General features: G+C 32.6%; 3 protein-coding genes across 8 annotated transcripts in view; 1 reads left to right on the top strand and 2 right to left on the bottom strand.

Annotated features, from left to right (window-relative positions):
* On the top strand, positions 1-8,021 carry pla2g1b (phospholipase A2, group IB (pancreas)). The gene is made up of 4 exons (NM_001113623.1): positions 1-63; positions 2,653-2,803; positions 7,518-7,651; positions 7,776-8,021. Exons 1-4 carry the CDS (start codon positions 15-17, stop codon positions 7,895-7,897), a joined length of 456 nt encoding a protein of 151 aa, NP_001107095.1. The 5' UTR covers positions 1-14; the 3' UTR covers positions 7,898-8,021.
* asgrl1 (asialoglycoprotein receptor-like 1) lies at positions 6,338-18,608 on the bottom strand. Of its 3 annotated transcripts, XM_073908923.1 has the most exons (9): positions 16,561-18,608; positions 15,410-16,485; positions 14,709-14,792; positions 14,398-14,505; positions 14,227-14,307; positions 12,718-12,768; positions 11,159-11,298; positions 10,964-11,076; positions 9,138-9,838 (listed from the first exon to the last, which is right to left on the bottom strand). In XM_073908923.1, exons 2-9 carry the CDS (start codon positions 15,477-15,479, stop codon positions 9,673-9,675), a joined length of 813 nt encoding a protein of 270 aa, XP_073765024.1. In that variant the 5' UTR covers positions 15,480-16,485; positions 16,561-18,608; the 3' UTR covers positions 9,138-9,672. The 3 variants fall into 3 exon arrangements, with proteins under 3 accessions (XP_005167430.1, XP_073765024.1, NP_001107113.1); XM_005167373.5 differs by lacking the exon at positions 16,561-18,608 and having other exon boundaries at positions 6,338-9,838; positions 14,398-14,481; positions 15,410-16,555; NM_001113641.1 differs by lacking the exon at positions 16,561-18,608 and having other exon boundaries at positions 9,449-9,838; positions 15,410-15,487.
* The window catches only part of si:ch211-170d8.8, a 25,244-nt gene continuing 24,542 nt past the window's right edge, over positions 18,588-19,289 (bottom strand). For all 4 annotated transcript variants that reach the window (XM_073910983.1, XM_005167387.6, XM_073910984.1 and 1 more), the window contains exon 8: positions 18,588-19,131. In XM_073910983.1, coding sequence (XP_073767084.1) covers positions 18,990-19,131 — 142 coding nt within the window. In that variant the 3' untranslated portion in view covers positions 18,588-18,989. The remainder of the gene's footprint in view (positions 19,132-19,289) is intronic.

Consider the following 19,289-nt stretch of genomic DNA (forward strand, 5'->3'; position numbering starts at 1 on the left):
AGTTAGTTTTCACCATGAACACATTCCTGTCTCTCGTGGTTTTGAGCATCAGTTTGCCTACCTGTAAGTACATCAGATGAGTTTTACTGTACGGGAACATTTTGTTGAACATTTTCTGTAATATTTTAAGTCTTTACTTTAGCAGTGTTGGGTAAGCTACTTAAAAATATACTCTACCGGTAAAAAGTTTGGGGCCTGTATGATTTTTAAATGTTATAAAATAAGCTTATCATGGTCACCAAAGCTGCATTTACTTCATCAAAAATACAGTACAAACTGTAAATAGTTACTGCACTATACAATAACTGTTCAAAAGTAGTTTAGAATTTAATTTAATAATTTATTCTTGGGATTCTAATGTTGAATTTTCAGCTTCATTACTTCAGTCTTCAGAGTCACACAATCCTTCAGAAATCACAGTAATAAAAATTATTATTATTATTATTATTATTATTATTATTATTATTATTATTTATAATAATAATAGTAATAAAAGCAGTAATGACTGGAGTAATAATTTCATTTGAAACTACATACAATAAGAAAGCAGTTTAAATCTTAAAATCTTAATATTTAAGATTTTTTTTTCATTAAATAAATGCCGCCTTGATGAGCAGAATAATTTTCTAAAATTATTAAATAAAACAGATCCATCAAAAAAAATGATACTTAAGTACTTTAATGACAAACATAACATTCTCTAGTTAGCTGACAGAATTACTCAGATGTTTAACATTATATTTATGACATTATGATAAACAAGCAATGACAGTATATGTAATACCACATATTGTCATTAACTAATTTCTTAATGTTTTCTAAGTATGTGCAATTGTCTGACAAATATGACATTCAGTTGAAAATAAAATTATGCTGCAACACATCTGAAAAGCAACCAAAAATTGCTCAATTGCTTTTCTTAAATTATGAACTAATTTCTGACTCAATTAATTTTTTCCTAAGCATATGCAATAACCCTGAAAAATTGTACCTTCTTTAGCTGAAAAGAAAAGAATTATTATCATATATTATTGTTCATTATAATAGTATACAAACACAAGTCTCTGAATTAATTACAAATCTGTTGCATTTCTTAACAGATTAAGGCTAGTAACTAATTTTTTATTGTTTTTAAAAGAAACAGTAATCCCAAGTGACTTCTAGTAACCTAGTGACCCTGTAAATATGCAAATCAACTGTTTATTAATATGTTCAACAATTGCACATTTTATTGTTTATTTATTAAAACTGTTTTGAATTGAAAGAATGCGAACCATCCTGAATTGAAAATTATGTGAGAGCTTAGCTGAAACTTGCCTAAAGTTTCTAGAATATCTAGAGAGCTTGATTAGCTGGTTTAGGAGTGTTTGATTAGGGTTGGTGCTAAACTCTCCAGGATCTCCAGGACCAAGTTTGGACTACCCTGGTCTACACAGTAAAAGGCAAATGGTTAATGTTGTTTAGTTCCTGGAGTTCACTGAATTATCTTTTATGATGCAATTTAAAATATAAATTAATTAATTAATCAATTAATAAAAAAACAAACAAACAAATAAAATTTTGTGACCACATGATAGAGTAAAAGATGATAATGTTTTAATATTTGGATGATGTATCTCTTTATACAACACCACAAGGCAGGCAACTGGCTAAAAGATCATTGTGTGAAATTTGGTAGACATTTTGTTGCAATGTCTATATTTTTGACTATTTAACTTTTTTATTTTGATATGATATCCACATATTCATCTGCCACCGACTGCAGTTCTTTTTTAAAATTACAGTGCCATGTGAAAATTAATACAGCAATTTGAATTGTGTAATGCGGTCATTTCTTAACCCTTCAACTGCCCCACCAAGAAAAAAAAAATTGATTGCACTTCTTAACTCATATGTCGCTAGTTAACACACTCAATGCATTTTCTTAATGCACATCCCATAGTTTCTTAAACATCAACCTCTACAAAATTTGGTTGTCAGTTATGTTATAAGTACTGAAATGATAACATATGCTATGAAAAATCTGAAAATATGAAGTGTAAGTCTAATTTACTTAAAATATGATCAAAATAAAACATTTCTGAATACTAAATCATCTTTATTTTTTTAAGTTAAAATATTTCAGATTCTCATTTAAAATTTACAATAAAGCCAAAATCAAGTGTAGTACTCAATTCTGTGTTATTTTTAACACCGCTGGTGGTTCCCATATAAGCAAGATTTAAATGTGAGATGACTGCACCCTTACGACTTCTAAAGTATTGGGATAGCTTGATAGCTTATATTTTAGAAAATATGGAAATTTAATTTATTGTATTTTATTTTTGCTGTTGTTACAATGCAATTTCATGACAATTCGTAACTTTTTGATTTAGTGGCTAATTCGTATGAATTCTTATGATATAATTTTTTGCACAATTTAGTACGATTTGCCTATCACACAATGATGGTTGGGTTTAGGGACAGGGTTGGGTGCCATGCCTCCTTTTTAAATCGTACATTTTCATACGACTGAACAAAATGTAAAATACTTTTGTTTTCTCATGAGATTAGGCTGGTTGTTAGTTTGAAAAGCCAGTTATTTACTAAATATTAAGATTATTTTGCAGCATTGTATCACATAAAGCAATAATCAATGTCACTGTTCAACAGTGTTGGCGACTCTAGACTATCGTGCACTGTGGCAGTTCAGGGCCATGATCCTCTGTACCATCCCTGACAGCTGGCCCGCACTGGATTACGCAGACTACGGGTGCTACTGCGGCAAGGGAGGCTCGGGCACCCCGGTGGATGAACTGGACAGGTCAGATTTCAACATCAGCCATTTCAATCAGTTTGTTCAATCACAGTTTATTAGACAGTTTAATATAGCATGCAGAATACTCCATAAATTGTATAGATTACAGATAAGTCTCTTTTTTTTAATTACCTTATGTTAAAAAAGGATCCAAATCCCTTCCATTTTGAGGCCCACTGCAATTTAACGTAAGAGCATGGTTTCTCCGCCCGCCGAATTAATTGACAGCAACGTATGAACATGTCTCCATAGTAACTCATTTATTCATATCAACATGACAGGATGTGAGCAAAGTTACTGGAATTAAAAGATCTGTTGAGCTCACTGTGATCATCAATCATCATCAAATGTGATCAAGAATGAGTTTTACAAGTGTAAAACATTTTTAAAACAATGCTTGTTTATAATGAATTATTGCAATTTTACTGTCTTTATCACCAGAGCCACTTGTCTGTGTGATTGCAAAGGAAGCGTGGAATCGTATTAAATCAGGTTTATTTTGTAACATAATGGAAATCCATACAGCTCTTGATGGTAATGTGTATCTTGTCACATTTGTTGTGCAAAAAGTCATGCTGTGTGTGTGTGTGTGTGTGTGTGTGTGTGTGTGTGTGTGTGTGTGTGTGTGTGTGTGTCTGCTGTGTGTGTGTCTGCTTTGCATGTATGTGAACTTTGTAACGACATTGTGTGTGACTCATCGTTGCAGAACACACTCTGACAGGCACATGGGAATGGGGCAGGGAGAACTAGCATTAAATATACAGGCCACAAAAACAGATACAGAGTGTTTGGGGCAGAAAATTCCAATATTCTGAAAGCTAAGATAAAAAAAATATGATGGGTTATATTGAGCTGAAACTTTACAAACACATTCTGGAGACAAATATTTTTTTTTAAACTTAAATCTTGAAAAAGGGGTAAAATAGGTCAACTTTAATGTATTGCATCCAAGCAATTTTAAACATTAAGCTCGGAAAGTTTTGACTATTCTGTTTTTGCACATATGAGTTTGTCTAAGTAATAATAATTAGATAATAAAAATTTTGCCTTTAAATAAATTTAATGTTTCTTACTTAGCATACTTTTTTGCATGCTGTGATATTATTTACCACCGCTAAGAGGTTTCTTGATATAAATTTTTGTGTTATTGTATCCTAAACCTTTGTTGCACCAGCGGTGTTGATTTCAGTCATGTAAATGATAAAGATATCTCTTAATGTTCAACAGAAAAGTGAATTCATTGTTTTTCTCCTAATTCTCTTGTGAGAAATGAACTGACCCTTTCATGTGTTGTCTGACTGGCTGTTTGCTGCCTTTGTCACACTTTTAGCTGCATCCAATCCAGTGCTTAGTTTGTAAATGAAAAATGTCTGGAACAAAATCAGCAAATAAAAGTTACTGTGACCGATGTCTGACACACAATTTCAGTTTTCCTGGAACATGGTACTGAAGTGGTCATAGCGAAAAAAAACCCATCAAATTTCTGAACAGTCTTTAATTATTTTGTGCAATGTAACAATATGGGACAACCATGGATAAAAAACAAACAAACAAACATGTAGCTATAAACATAAATCATATGAAACAACATTGCCATTCAGTTTATTAACACCACTGACATAAAAAATGACTCACTCAGTCTAATCTTGAAGAGCCCATGGTTACCTCTTCCGTCATGTTTTCTGGCTGACTAAAGATCACTTTGCTTCTGTCTCCTGCTTTCCTTATTCGGGAGCACAGTTTCTTCTTCTCTTGATCAGGCTAATAATCAGGTTTACTCATGATTTTTAAAAAGTGGTATAAGCATGACTGCTTCTGGCATTTTGAAAATGCAAACACTGTTTAGGTAGGCCACTATGGCATAGACCCTTGTCATATTTCTGGGTTTCTCAGCATAAGGCATCATGGTTGGGTAAACTTAGAGCGCAGTGAATGTGAGAATACAACAAATCATTGTTTTACAATATTTGCTGAAATTATAGAAGGAAACACTCCTTGATGGTGTTATCAAGACTTTCAGAAAAAGGGAAAAAATGTGTGAGACTGATGATGGCAACCTGACGAGAGAAAAATGTCAAATTTACTCTCAGCCCCATAGACGCTGCATTAGAAAAATCTCGCATAAGCGGTAATTAGTTTTTTGTAATTTGAAACAAAAATTATAAAATACATTCATAAATGCATATAAATATTACAAATATTAAAATAATAATAAACTTTCAAAGGATTTAAGATTATGATTACTGCTTAACATGTCATAAGTCTTGTGAAAAGGGTCCATTATTTATTACCGCTGCTCACTGCATGCGAAACAATCATCACTAACCAATGAGAGTGATTGTAAACGTAAGAAAGCTGATTGGTCTAGAGTGACTTCCTTTATGTGTGTGTGCATGCACACAATCAACACATCTTTGCTCGCTGTTTTACAATCAGACTCAATCAAATTCTCTTTCTCTCTCTCTCTCTCTCTCTCTCTCTCTCACACACACACACACACACACACACACACACACACACACACACACACACACGTAGGAATTTACATGAAGGAGTTTACCATGGAAGTTATTGCTGGATCAATTGAAATAAATACCGGAATGCACAACATGAATATCTGACATTTCCCGGAACAGGATCCGGCTCAACTTAAGCACTGGTCTAATCCATAGTTAAACACAAAATCTGAGCTAAATCCACAGTTAACAGAGAAAATTTACATCAAGCATTGTTTAACAGTTTAACGGCACAGTTCCCCCAAAAATGTTACATTTACTCAAGATTTACTAATCCTCATGTGGCTTTAAACTTTTATAAGATTCTTTCCTCTTTTCAAACAAATACTATGGACGTCAATAGTAACTTTCTTCTAAATATCTATTGCAAAAATATAACAGCAGAAAGAAACTCATAAAGCTTTGGAACAAGAAAAAGGTGAGTAAATGATGTAAGAATTCTTTTACCTGAAACTTAATCCACAACCTACAGTTTGTTCAACTCAGTTTGTGCAGCAAGCCTGTTATATGAAAGCAAAACAAATCACAGAAACAGTGTAATGTTTACATGAGTTTTGTCTATCTATGTGCTTTTTTTTGAAGAGTGTGACCAACATGCTGCAAGCAGGTCTCATTTCCTCTGCAAGGAGATCCTATTTTTTATATTTAATTTCTGCTTATAGAAATGGACTTCTGTGTCCTTTTAAACCTTTCCATCACACTGGGGATAAAAAGATGCATGTGCTTTTCTGGCATCACTTTAAAATCAAACCACACGACACAACCTTGAAGTACAAAAATAACGTGAGCATGCAGGGGCAAACAACCAGTGCTTTGATGATAAAATATACTGTGGTTTGGAGCCAAAAACCAAGGCAAGGGTGGATTAATCAAAGTTGAGTTTGAGTCAGCCGATCAGGCAAGCATGTAAGCACCCCTTTATTATTCTTAAAGGAACACTCCACTTTTTTTTTTTTTTTTTTGGAAATGAGACATTCTACCGGAAACGTACATTATCTGTCCCTGAAATAAAAACACAAATACAGTGAATAAAAAGTATTTAATCCCAGAAATGTCTAAAATGTAGAGATAGTTGATTTCTGTGAGTTGTTCTCAAAGAAATATGTCATTTACTTGGTTCTCAGATTTTTGTTACTTATTAAAAACACTTTACAAATGTACAAACCCTGTTCACTGTAAACCAACATGTCATTGTCCTCAGCCCCTTGAACCTACAGCTTTAATAGTTATGGTATGCTAAAAACTATTATTTGGGGGAAAAAACTTCAGAAATAGCAAGTTTAAGTTGTTATCATTCATATCAATTAATTTAAAATATATAAATTATAAATACTACAAATATAAAATACAAATAAACTTACAATTGTCCCCGGTTTCTGTCAGTTCTGTCACATTTGCAATCAATTTAACATAAAATGCATGCAATACACCTTTAAGGTTATGACTTGGCAGGGACATCATTTGATGGAGAAACTCACAATGATCAAGGATGCGTTTTATAGATTTAGGACATCAGGTGATCAAAATTCATTGTCTAGCCAGCGTCTAAGAAGAATGTTAAATAATGTCAAAATACATTTGGTTGATTTTAGGTTGTGTTGGAAAGTGACCAAAATCCAACGTCTGATAGATGTTATAGTGATAACGTCCACACAACATCAAGGTGTAATATGATTAGACATTGATATTTGGTTGATTTTAGGTTGGACATTGGACATTGACGTCGGTCAGACGTTAGGTTCTGACGTCAACCCGATTTTTCACTTCCAAACAAAATCAAACATCCCTATGACGTTGGGTTACAATGTCAGTGTGACTTCATGTTAATATCCTGTGCCTGCAGAGTTGTCATTCTAAACTATCTTACAGCAGATCACCAGAGTAGGGAAGTCCCAGAGTAAAATAAGAAAATATGATACACCGGTGTTTTGGAACATGGAAAAACGCTTTACGCTGTTTTCATCTGTTGTTACTATTTGCTTTGATTTTATTTATACTTCTCTCTTTTATTCCTGTTTATGTAAAGCACTTTGAATTGCCACTGTGTATGAAATGTGCTATATAAATAAACTTACCTTGCCTATTCATTAAATTTAGCTAATATTACTGCAGTGTTTTTTTCCAAGGTGCAGGAATGTGTTATTGATCAAAAAGTGAATGTAAAAAATGTTTATAACCATATTCCTGCTTCTTTATATCTGTAGATGCTGCCAGGTACACGATCAGTGCTATTCTGACTCGTGGCAACATGACGACTGTTGGGGAATCTTGGACAACCCCTACACTGAAATCTATTCATTTGCATGTGATAAACCAGCAAAGATAGTCTCCTGCAATGGTAAGGCACATTACTAAATGAAACAGACTGTGCTAAACAAGCAAACACTAACTATTATTTGATATGCGTCTGCATTGTGGCAACATGGCTGGAACGTTTTTATTTTTCTTTCTGTTTCTTGCAGCTGACAAGAATCGCCCCTGTGAGATGTTCATCTGTGAATGTGACAGAATAGCAGCCCATTGCTTTGCACAAGCAGGTTACAACCCAGAGTATGAGCACTATCCTAGCAAAAACTGCAAATGAAGAAAGTGAGAATGCTTGAAAAGTGTTCTCAAAGTTGTATTAAACAGAGCAAATGGTCTATTTGTTCATTCCAGCTGGTTTTTAATTTAAAGCAGACAGATTAAAATTATTTATTATACACGTCTTTAAGTTTTTGTATTTTATTTTCCACTATAAACATTTAAGTTAGGTACAGAACATTGAGATCTCAGAGAATATAGCTTTATTATAAGACTGAATATTATTTTATTTCTCATTGGTAAACTGTTTTTTTTTTCTTGTTTTATGAAAATTAGGTTTGAAATAGATTCGAATGGTTGTTAACACTTTAAAAAATGGTCAATTAGTTAATGTCAGTTAATGTGTTTAATAATGTCAGAATTATATTTGTATTTATTTAGGTTTGTTAATGCTAATAAAATAATTTAGTTAACTGAGTTGGGTTGTTAACCCAGTGTTGGGTTGTAGCTGGAATGGCATCCACTACTTAAAACATATGCTGGATAAGTTGGAGGTTCATTCTGCTGTGGTGACCCCTAATTAATAAAGGGACTAAGCCAAAAATGAATGAATGAATGAATGAATGAATGAATGAATGAATGTTAACTCAGTGTGCACTAATAAGCACAACTATGGATTTTAATATTTCATTAGTAAATCTTGAATGCTAAACAAGATCGTTCATACTTAGTTCATGTTAGTAAATATAATAACTAACATTAACTAATTGAGCATTATTTTAAATGTCACTGATAAATTTGGGAATTGAGCAATTGTTAATAAATAATTTCTGAATCATTTTATAATTCTTTACTAATTTAATTCAGATAATTTTTTGCTGATTCATCTCAATTAAATTTACCTTGGAAAAACAGAAAGAAAATGACACATTAATTTGTAGTTTAAGCATATTGAACACACACCTTTTCTGAAAATCATAACCTTTTAAAATGTTGCATATATACTTAAAAATAAAAAAAGTTGTAATACTGGATACTATTCTGTCACAAACTATTTTTGGCAATAAAAAATAAAATGTAATAATTATAACATGAATTTAAAATTAAATTTTCCAACATCTAAACATCCTTATCAACAGTAACAATTCTTTTTTTTAAAGCATTTAAGCACAAATTTAATTCGACTATGTTTGACATAATAACTAACCATTTTGTTGTCATTTTTGACAACAACCCTTTCAAAATTTACACTGATTCATGGAAATGTCTAAAAATACAGATTATGCAAGTCAGGCTAGCAATTTAGTTTAATTCATGTTTATTTCTATAGCGATTTTAAAATGTAGATTGTGTCAAAGCAGCTTAACATAAGATTTCAGAGTTAAAGTTCAGTGCGGTTTAAATGTCACTGCTGAAAGTCCAAACACTGAAGAGCAAATCAATCTAGTATGGTCAATTGTTCACCAATTCAAATAATATGCATGTTAATGATGTTCTCATTTTCACAAATGCATTGTTGTTTTGTTTTACACTAAAATAATTAGTTTAGTATTCAAAAACTTGTACTTTGAACGCTTTTCAGGCTCCTGCATTTTTTTTGTGTGTGTCAATTAATGTTCAAAAGAACAAAAAAACATTTATAGTTGTGTAAAATGATGTTGTGTAAACATAAAATTCAGCTACAAATTCCAGATATGTCTTCTGATTAGTCTATGATCATCAGTTTACTGTCAAATAAATATATCTTGTTTTAAGGATGTTTAGCTATTTCTACTGGAACAAAAGAGAGCAAATTAAAGTTTAAGTGAATTAGTATTGGAGATTAGATGTTGATTGTCAGTGGCTCTTGGGGTTGCCCTCACAGATGTAAGGGTAAGAAAGTGTGCAGTCTGCATCATTCCACATCCTCCGTCTGTTCACTATCTCCCTAGAATGAAGCTGCCCACAATCCTCACCATTCACACGGACATCCCAGTCATCTGGCTGACCGACATCCCAGTGGCTGAAACAAACATTTGTAATTATATTAACACTAAGCACCATGTGGTCAATAGCCAAAGCTCAAAAATATCCAAATGTCCTAGTCAAATTGTGTTTTCTTACAGTCCCACAGCTTTAATCAATAACGAATTAGATGAAACGACATTTTTTTAAACATTGTAATTTATACCTATAAGCACCAGAAGGTCAAATTTACCCATACTGTAAAACTCAAGTTAAGAGAACTCAAGCCATTTTGAAAACCAATTGCATTAAATTGTGCTCCTTTTTACAGGATGTAAAATAAGTCTTTGGTGTCTCCAGAATGGCTTTGTTAATTGTACCCTGGTGAAAATGTCTTTTTTTTTTTTTTTTTTTTTTGCTTAAGAGGAAATTGTAGCTGTTTTGCACCTGTGCCTTTAAATGCAAATTAACTGGTTAACCCCGCCCACCCAGCATCAGACAAATAAAAGAAAGCAAAATGACAGACAGCAACTGATGAAAGAGACCTGCAGTCACAAATACCAAAGGTTAGGACTGAATCCGATAGTTTCCAAATGGTTATTTGATTTAGTTGTTGTAGAGTTTGTTCAGCTTTTGTGTAACGACAAATGAGCCACACACAAATATTGTTATTAAATGTGCTATTATTACAAAAAACAGTCTTAAAAGGGTACCTATTATGTAAAAATCACTTTTATAAAGTGTTTTAACTTAAACACAGTTGAGTGGCAACAATAAATGAATATATGCAGCTTCTAATGGTAAAAAATATTAATTTTATTTTTTAATAATCACACTTTTGAAAAACTGCAGAAACCCTTCGATTGACATTCTCCCATTGTACGTTTCATCAGAGGACAAAAGCCCCACCCATAAGTGAAGATCTTTCCCTCATTTGCATAGAACGCTAGTCTTGTTTCTGAATTTGCCACTATGCTGACACATTTGTAGTCCTGTCCTCTTTTGAAAAGCGGACTAGGAGCAAAACTCATTTAAAATCAAAGCCACAGTCAGTTTCAAAGAGTCATAAAACATTGTTTGTGGGATATTTTGAGCTAAAGTTTCACATACACACACTAGGGCAGTAGTCCCAAACCTATGAGTACTGTTAACTTAATCCATTTGAATAAACAATTGTTCTTACTGTTCAGTAGCACTAAACTCTGTTCCATCCACCCAGGACCATTGTCCCTCTTCTTTCTCAACAAGCCCGATCCAGTAGCTGTCAGACAGCTTTACGATTGAAGACAGAAAGTCCTGGTTTAAAAAGAAACCAAACTCCAATTGAACTTCATGTTTAGACTTCAACAGATATCTGTAAGGTGTGTTCTTGTCTTACCAGTTCAGCCAAGTCATTGACAACCACTAAGTGCGATCCTTTCTGGATACAATTGCTTTCTGCAGTTTTCCAGTTCCTCTTCATTGTAGACTGAAAGTAGCACGAGCCTTTATAAAACACCCAGTTTTCCTGACAGGGTCCTGTACGAACATTCAGTTACACATATATAATCTACCTCAAATCAGAAAATGTTGGGACTACATGAAAAATGCACATAAAAAAATAAGTAGTGATTTCTAAATATACTTTGACTTGTATTTTATTGCAGACAATACAACAAACATTATTTAATGTGTTCCTCAAGAATTATATTTATTTATTTATTTACATAATTTTTCCAAATAAACTCGTATTCCAATTTTGGTTCTTGCAACACAATTTAAAAGTTGGAACAGTCCAGCATTTACCACTTTGTACTGCTGCTATTCATTTTCACAACACTTAAAAGATGTTTAGGGAGTGAAAACACCAAGTGATAGGGTCGATACCAGATGCCGCCAAGCCCAGAGAAGTCAATGACACCTCTGGACACTGGTAACATGGGGCTTTCTTTTGGCACAGTACAGTTTTCACTGGCATTTGTGTATTGTGTACTGGCATAGCTGTGTATTGTGGTACTTGACAAAGATTTGCCAAAGTAGTCCTGAGCCATGTGGTGTTATCGCTTATAGATGAATGACGATTCTTGATGCAGCATCGCCTGAGGCATCAGAGATCACGGTTGTTCAGCTTAGTCTTGTGCCCTTCTCATTTACACATAGAAAGTTTTCCAGATTCTTTGAATCTTTTAATGATATTATGCACTGTTGAAGTTGAAATATCCAAATGTCTTCCCATCTTTCTTTGAGAAACATTGTTTTTAAACATTTCAATAATTTTATCACATATTTGTTTGCAAACTGGCCATCCTTTGGCAATGTTTGCTTGCTAAATGACTAAACTTTTCTTGGATGCTGTTTTTGTATCAAATCATAATTACAATCACCTGTTGACATCTGTTTTAAATCACATCATTATTTACTCAATTTATCTGCTTACTAGCCCTAAATTGCTCCTGTCCCAACTTATTTGGAATGTGTTGCAGGTCTGAATAGCAGGAAAGGATGTATATTTACTAATTAAATTAAATGAAATATTTTGTGTTCATATTGTCTGTAATAAATTACAAGTCAAAGCATATTTGGAAATCACTATTTTCCTTTTTTTAATTTGTGTTTTCTATACTGTTCCAACTTTTTCTGATTTGGGATTGTAAATAGAAATGAACTTTAAAGAACAGTTCACCAAACTTTGAAAACTTTCTTAATTGACTATAGGGCATCTGAGATGAAGGTGATTTTTTTCTTAAGTAAAATATTAAAGAGGATTTTTAGATGAAACCGTGGTCCTTGGTCTCTCATAAATTGCAACTCAGTGTATAAAAGAAAAAAAACTGGGCCACATAGCATAGGCTACATCATTTAAAAATATTTTTACATTTTGATTTCCAAATAAAATTGTTAAATTGCTAATGCTATTATTAATTAATTAATTTATTTATTTTATTGGTAATAACAAACCTTGCTCTGCCACTGGCACCTGCATCACAAGTTCAGAGAAATGACCATTCTCTGTAAGAAAAAAAACATGAATAAATTTATTTTTACACAACAAATTAGATAGTTAATATGAATGAACCACATTTACCAGTTGTTTGTAATATATGATTCATAAGTGTTTTCCTGTAATTACACTTTTGAATTGCATTGATGGATCATTTGTTTATATATGTTTACATAGTGTATATACAGGGTTTCTGCATGTTTCACCAAGTTAAATTTAAGACTTTTTAAGTGATTTTTAAGACCATTATGAATGAAATGACCTATACAGGGTTAATTGTTAAGGATTTTTGGTGAATATCCCAGAATATCCAAGATTTTTCACTTGCCCAAATAAAAACTATTATAATTTAATACAGTTAATGATACAATAATAATAATATTAATTTAATAGTGTGTCGGTTTCCCCTACAGTCCAAAGTGTATTGGTGAATTTGTGTAGGCTAAATTGTTCTTAGTGTATGTGTGTAAATGGGAGTGTGTGGGTGTTTCCCAGTAATGGTTTGCTGCTGTAAAGGCATCCGCTGCGTAAAACATAAGCTGGATAAGTTGGCGGTTCATTCCGCTGTGGCAACCCCAGATTAATAAAGGGTCTAAGCCCAAAAGAAAATAAATTAATTAATTAATAATTTAATATATACAGTTGAAGTCAGAATTATTAGCCCCCTTTGGTTCTTTTTTCTTTTTTAAATATTTCCCTAATGGTGTTTAACAGAGCAAGGACATTTTCACAGTATGTTTGATAATATTTGTTCTTCTAGAAAAAAGTTGTATTTGTTTTATTTCAGCTAGAATGAAAGCTGTTTTTAATTTTTCAAAAAACATTTTAAGGGTAGAATTTTTAGCTTTATTTTTTGATATTTTCCAGAACAAACCATCGTTATACAGTGACATGCCTAATTACTGTAATCTGCCTAATTAACCTTATTAACCTAGTTAAGCTTTTAAATGTCACTTTAAGCTGTATAGAAGTGTCTTTAAAAATATCTAGTCAAATATTATTTAGTCATCATGACAAAGATAAAATAAATCAGTTGTTGGAAATGAGTTATTAAAACTATTATGTTTATAAATGGGTTAAAAAAAATCTTCTTCTAGAAACATCTGTGCAGGTGTGTTGAGGCAAGTTAGAGCTAAAATCTGCAGGACACTAACCCTCCAGGACCGAGTTTGGGAACCACTGTTGTAAGGAAAGAAACGATTCTGTTTGTAAATAAAAAGTTAAAAGTTTTATTGAGATTGGGATTGTTGATGAGTGTATGTGTGTTAATGGCCAGATTGGGATACATGAACAAAGGAAAATTACGACCCGTTAAAAAAGATTTAAGACCTACAATTCTATATTTCTGTAGGTTTAAGACTTTTCAAGGCCTACAATTTTGCTTTGGAGTTCCAAAACATTTTAACACTTTTTAAGACCCTGCGGATACCCTGTATATAACATTTTACTGAGAAACAGGTCCTTACCAAATTGTGGAGTTTTGGGGGCATCAACAAAGGTCTTCATATAAAGTCTAACATCTGCAACCTCTTGGCTGATCTGAGAGACTTTAAAGAATCATAGCCAAAATCAAACTCCAAAAAGACAAACTACAATATCAAAAACATAATAGGTGGCAGAAAAATGCTTAAACATACTTTTAATTCCAACAGCCAGTGTCAGAATAAACACATAGAGGGCAAGAATGGCATATATTATATAAATCATTCTGTTCCTTCTTCCTGTAGATGGAAACAAGAAACAATCTGAAAAAACAAACCTCTCAATTCAATGTCATTTAACAAACAATAATAGTATTTCATCATCATGTTGTTTTTAAAAGTCAGACTTTGTTAGTGATGTGGAAAATTTATTCTGTTTTCAGTTTTTAGAATACCTTTTTATTATTATCATCCTTAATTAAATTAAACATTCTCTACAAGAAAGAAAAAAAAATCGTCTTGCTCACCTGATTGCATAATGAATTTTTGTCCACTGTGATTAATTTCTGTCTCAGCTGATGTAAATCGATCATATGATACAGTTTCCATGTCTGAGAAAAGCAAGACGGAGGACGTATTCAGAATAAATGATTAAAAATAGATTGAAATGTGCATATTTTTTTCCTTTAAACAAATGCCAAGAGTAATACTGAGGTGTAAATAAAAAGCATGAATGTACAAAACGCAAGAGTTTCAAGGCCATGTAACAGGCAGTTGAATATTAACTTTATCTGAACTTCATCCATCACAAACATGGAGAAGAGCAAATGAAAATGTCTGTCCACATACTGTTTGTTATATAAAAAAGAGCAGAATGAAGGCACTTTTGTATATTAGAGATTTATTACACAATATATTTTAGTTAAAGAAATTTATTGTAAAGCTGAAAGCATTCTTACTACATTAAGAAGCACTTAAAACATTCTCATTACATTCTAATTTTAAAACAAACTAAATAAAACACTGACAAACCAAATAACTCTGTTAAAAGTTTCATTTCAAATGACATATTTTAAGATCATGGTTGTGTTTCCCCTAATTTAACCCACATTTGGATAAAAAAACAGCATTTTACCTGAAATAAGGATTTTATCATTAAAGTTCTTATAAAAGAAAATTATTATGCAAAAATACAGAAAATCAAACAGTGGAGTGCAGTCAATCTTACTGTATAAAGTGAGTTTGTGTGGACTCTTCTGCTCGTCTGCTGCGGTCAGTGTCCTGATGGCTGTTTTCATGGCAGTCTGCACTTACGCAACAACTCCTATTCATTTCCGAGAGGGAAATCGACCATCCTAATGTCAACTGGACTTATTTATAAAAATTGTGATTGCACAAGTGTGAAATATCACAAAATTTTCAGTTAAGAAATGGGCTACACATCCACATTTTGTTTTACACCCTGTTATTCCAAATGGATAAAATGCATTGCTTTCCCTCTGCACTTAACAAATCATACAAAATATTGACAACATGAAAGACATTTGAGTGAATTCTTTGCAAATTTATTTCAAATTTATATAAGGATTCACTGTCATTTCTCAATACTTTGTTGAAGCACTTTACTCAAGCAATCAATTTAATTTTGATGTTGTTGTTTTTGTTGTATCTAAATCCTTACAAGTATTATCACCACCTATTGTATCGGATATCAATTTAAACTTGTACTGGTGATGAGTCTGAAGTTTAAAAGGGGCAGGAGGAGGGGTTTGGGCGTAAGTAGAAGAGTGGTAGAGATGCTACATACTGTAAATACACTATAAATATCGCGTCCCAGCCCTGAAAATGAGTCAATACCGCTGCCATATTGGTACTGGGTTCCCAAGACAAAAGTAGTTAACTGCTCTTAGTAATGACCAAAGGCGCTTTTGCGCATTGTACGGGTCTAATAATCAGTGAACAAAGAAAACCAAGCTTAAAGGCATAACATTTCAGATATAGGTATGATTACTTTTTTTATGATTTTGCATGGTACAAATCTTTTTACTCAATGTTGCTGATGTTACAGTTCCTTACCGCATTAACCATATTGCAAATTGTGCCAACTTGCAATGAATAGCAGCTTTTTTTTTTAATTGGCAGGATTACATGATCTCAGTAAACAGAGCTTCCTAATGTCATACGTGTTTTGAAAACTGTACGTTTCTCCACTGAGGAGAGATCTGTGTAATACCATAAAATCCACACAGGTTCTCACAGCGTGCCTGCAAGTGGTGAATCATTGAACAGATTTATAGTTTTTAACTGATCTCAGATCAGTTTTACAAGTTTGTTGATGAAATTAAAAGGAATATTTATAGCTACACTGCAAAACATTACAGTGAAAATCACTTAATAAAATAAGGTAGTTTAACTTAGAATAAAAAAGTTACTTTGATTTAATGAAAAAGAGTTATGATAACTCATAAACTGATTATGTTAATTAGAACACTAATTGAATGAGTTATGAATTAGTTAATTCTATATTTGTGTTAACTCTAATGCTAGAAGGAATAGCAAACCATTGTAGTTTCTTTATAGATGTTTGGACTTCCCTGAAGTTAATTGACCTGTTTAAGTTAATTGAAGTACTAAACTGTTTAAGTTACAAATACTCTTAAAGCTTGATGATATCAAGACAATTGATATATGTGTGCATGTAACACAATATATATGTTTACAGTACTCAAAACATTCTGTTTCAAAACTTAAATAGCAATTTAAATTGCAACTTTTCCGCAATCAGTTTCCTCAAACTGTTTGAGAACCTAACTTATCCGGTTTTACAGTGTCTCTTTTTTACCTGAATAGTCCAGCTGGGAACAAACAATAAGCCATATTCATAAAATTTATTTAAAAAATGCAAATTATGCATACACTTAATATTTAATGATAATGATAGTTGATAAGTGCATTTATACACTGTAAAACCCAAAAAGTCAAGGTAGCTCAAACTGATTGAAAACTGAGAAAACCGATTGCAAATAACCATTTAAGTTCCAAAACTAATCCTAATGAGTTCTGTGAACTTAATCCATTTGAGTAAACAAAGCAATCTGAGCACAGTAAAACCCAAATAAATGAAAAAGAACTCAAACAAACTGAATACTGTAAAACCTAATAAGGCAACTCAAACCATTTGAGAAAACCGATTGCCACAAACCATTTGATTAAAAATAAAATCTACATGAGTTCTGTGAACTTACTCCATCTGAGATGAAGTAATGAGGTATTTAAATAACTTATTACCTTCAACACTGAGTTCAAAACTCTTTTCAAATGAGTAGAATTAACTTTCAGTCAATTTTGAGTTAAATACTCATTTCATTTGACAAAGTTGACTGTTGGGTTTTATAGTCTAGATTAAACTGTCAATTTAAAGTTTGCAATGTGTTTGAAAAGGTCCATTCTAATGCCTGTTTTGTCTGAGTTTTTGTTACATTTACAAGTCTAAAATTTTTGAATGCTTTGCAAAAACAGTAGTAATTTTTCAGAGTAATTTTGCAAATCAATTGGTTAAATTGTTTTGAGGCTTTGTTTCTCCCAACACTACTGCAGTTTATGAGACACTCAGACCATGTTTATACCAAAGCTGCATGTTCAGCTTCTTTAACACTTATAGGGTTCCTATATCTTTATGTAGAGTACTTCTACTAATTGGCGATGCATTCTAAAAAGGATACATATTGCCCTATGAAGGTCACTTAGGAGTGACAAAAGTTATGGCTGCCAAACTGAAGTCGTTCCAAAGCCAAAGTGCTCGAATCTGGCCATTTCAAAGAGCCCTTTGGAATGTCAGATTTTGAAGGATGTGATGGACAATTCGGGCCATGGTCCTGTGAGTAAGGAAATTGTTTGGTGACACACATTTTTAACTTATTGGGGCATGTGTAGACATTCACAAAGCACAATAGTGGGCTTTGTGTCATGTACAAGACATTAAATAAATAAAAACTCCAGTTTTGTACAGCATTTGGAGCTCAAGTCCCACCTACTTGGAGATGGTTCTGACTTCTGTCTATATCCTTCTCAATTTTATTGCCAAAGTTCAAAATAAGGCTTGTCTGTTAGAGGCACATTTCACCCAAATTATGAAAGTTTCAAGTGGTTCTAAATGCTCTAAACACAATACAAGATATTTAGAAGAATGTTGGGAAAATTAGCCGTTGATATCCACAGTAAGAACAAAAAATACTATGGAAGTCAATAGCCATTTTATTCAACATTATTCATTCTTTGTGTTCAACAGAAGAAATAATATCAGACAGGTTTGTGGGGTGTGAGTGAATGGTAACAGAATCAAAGCTCTTTCAGATTGACAGTATATATTTTGGTCACTATGCACTATCAATGAACACTTCTGAATGTGTTTGTCAAATCCTTTTCTTTTTTTTTATTAAGATCACACTTCATTTTATTACAACAATTGTAAACTGAAATTATATTTGTGATACTGTACTCAAGTGTTTGTACATAAACTTATAAAATTATAATAATATAATAATTATGTAACAGACAATTGCTTTAAAGATAAGATGAACAAAATAAGAATTTTAGTAAATATTTTACTCAACAGGTTATGTTCATATAACAGGTCTTGAAACTCAAACAAATGTAAAAAGCTCAAGTACAGGTGCACCAGTCAAGCATGTACAGCTTAAATCCCAAAAGCAGACATGTATAAAGATTTAACAAAAAATCAGAAGGGGTTTATCCAGAGCAGGATTTTTGGAAAACAGGTAACTAGGAAACGTTTCCTTCTACGCAGTTTATATTTGGTGTTCACAAATGTGAAAACGCTGACTGCTGCAGTCAGAATCATGAAACAGCTTCCGATTCACTGTGTCAGATCCTTTTAAGTAGACACAGGACTCCATACCACCATGAGCAGGCTGATTTTCATCCCAGAAACTGAAAAGTACACAAAACACAATCAATTTAGAAGACAATGTGTAAGCTTTTTTTGGTATGTCATCTGCTTGTGGTCTGGTTTAAGATGTTTTTGTGGACTCAAACTTTGACATTCAGTTGTTTTTGTGTTTTATTTGCTGGTGTTTCTCAACTCGGTT

This window comes from Danio rerio, chromosome 8 (genome assembly GCF_049306965.1).
Source record: "Danio rerio strain Tuebingen ecotype United States chromosome 8, GRCz12tu, whole genome shotgun sequence".
NCBI classification, from domain to species: Eukaryota; Metazoa; Chordata; class Actinopteri; order Cypriniformes; family Danionidae; genus Danio; species Danio rerio.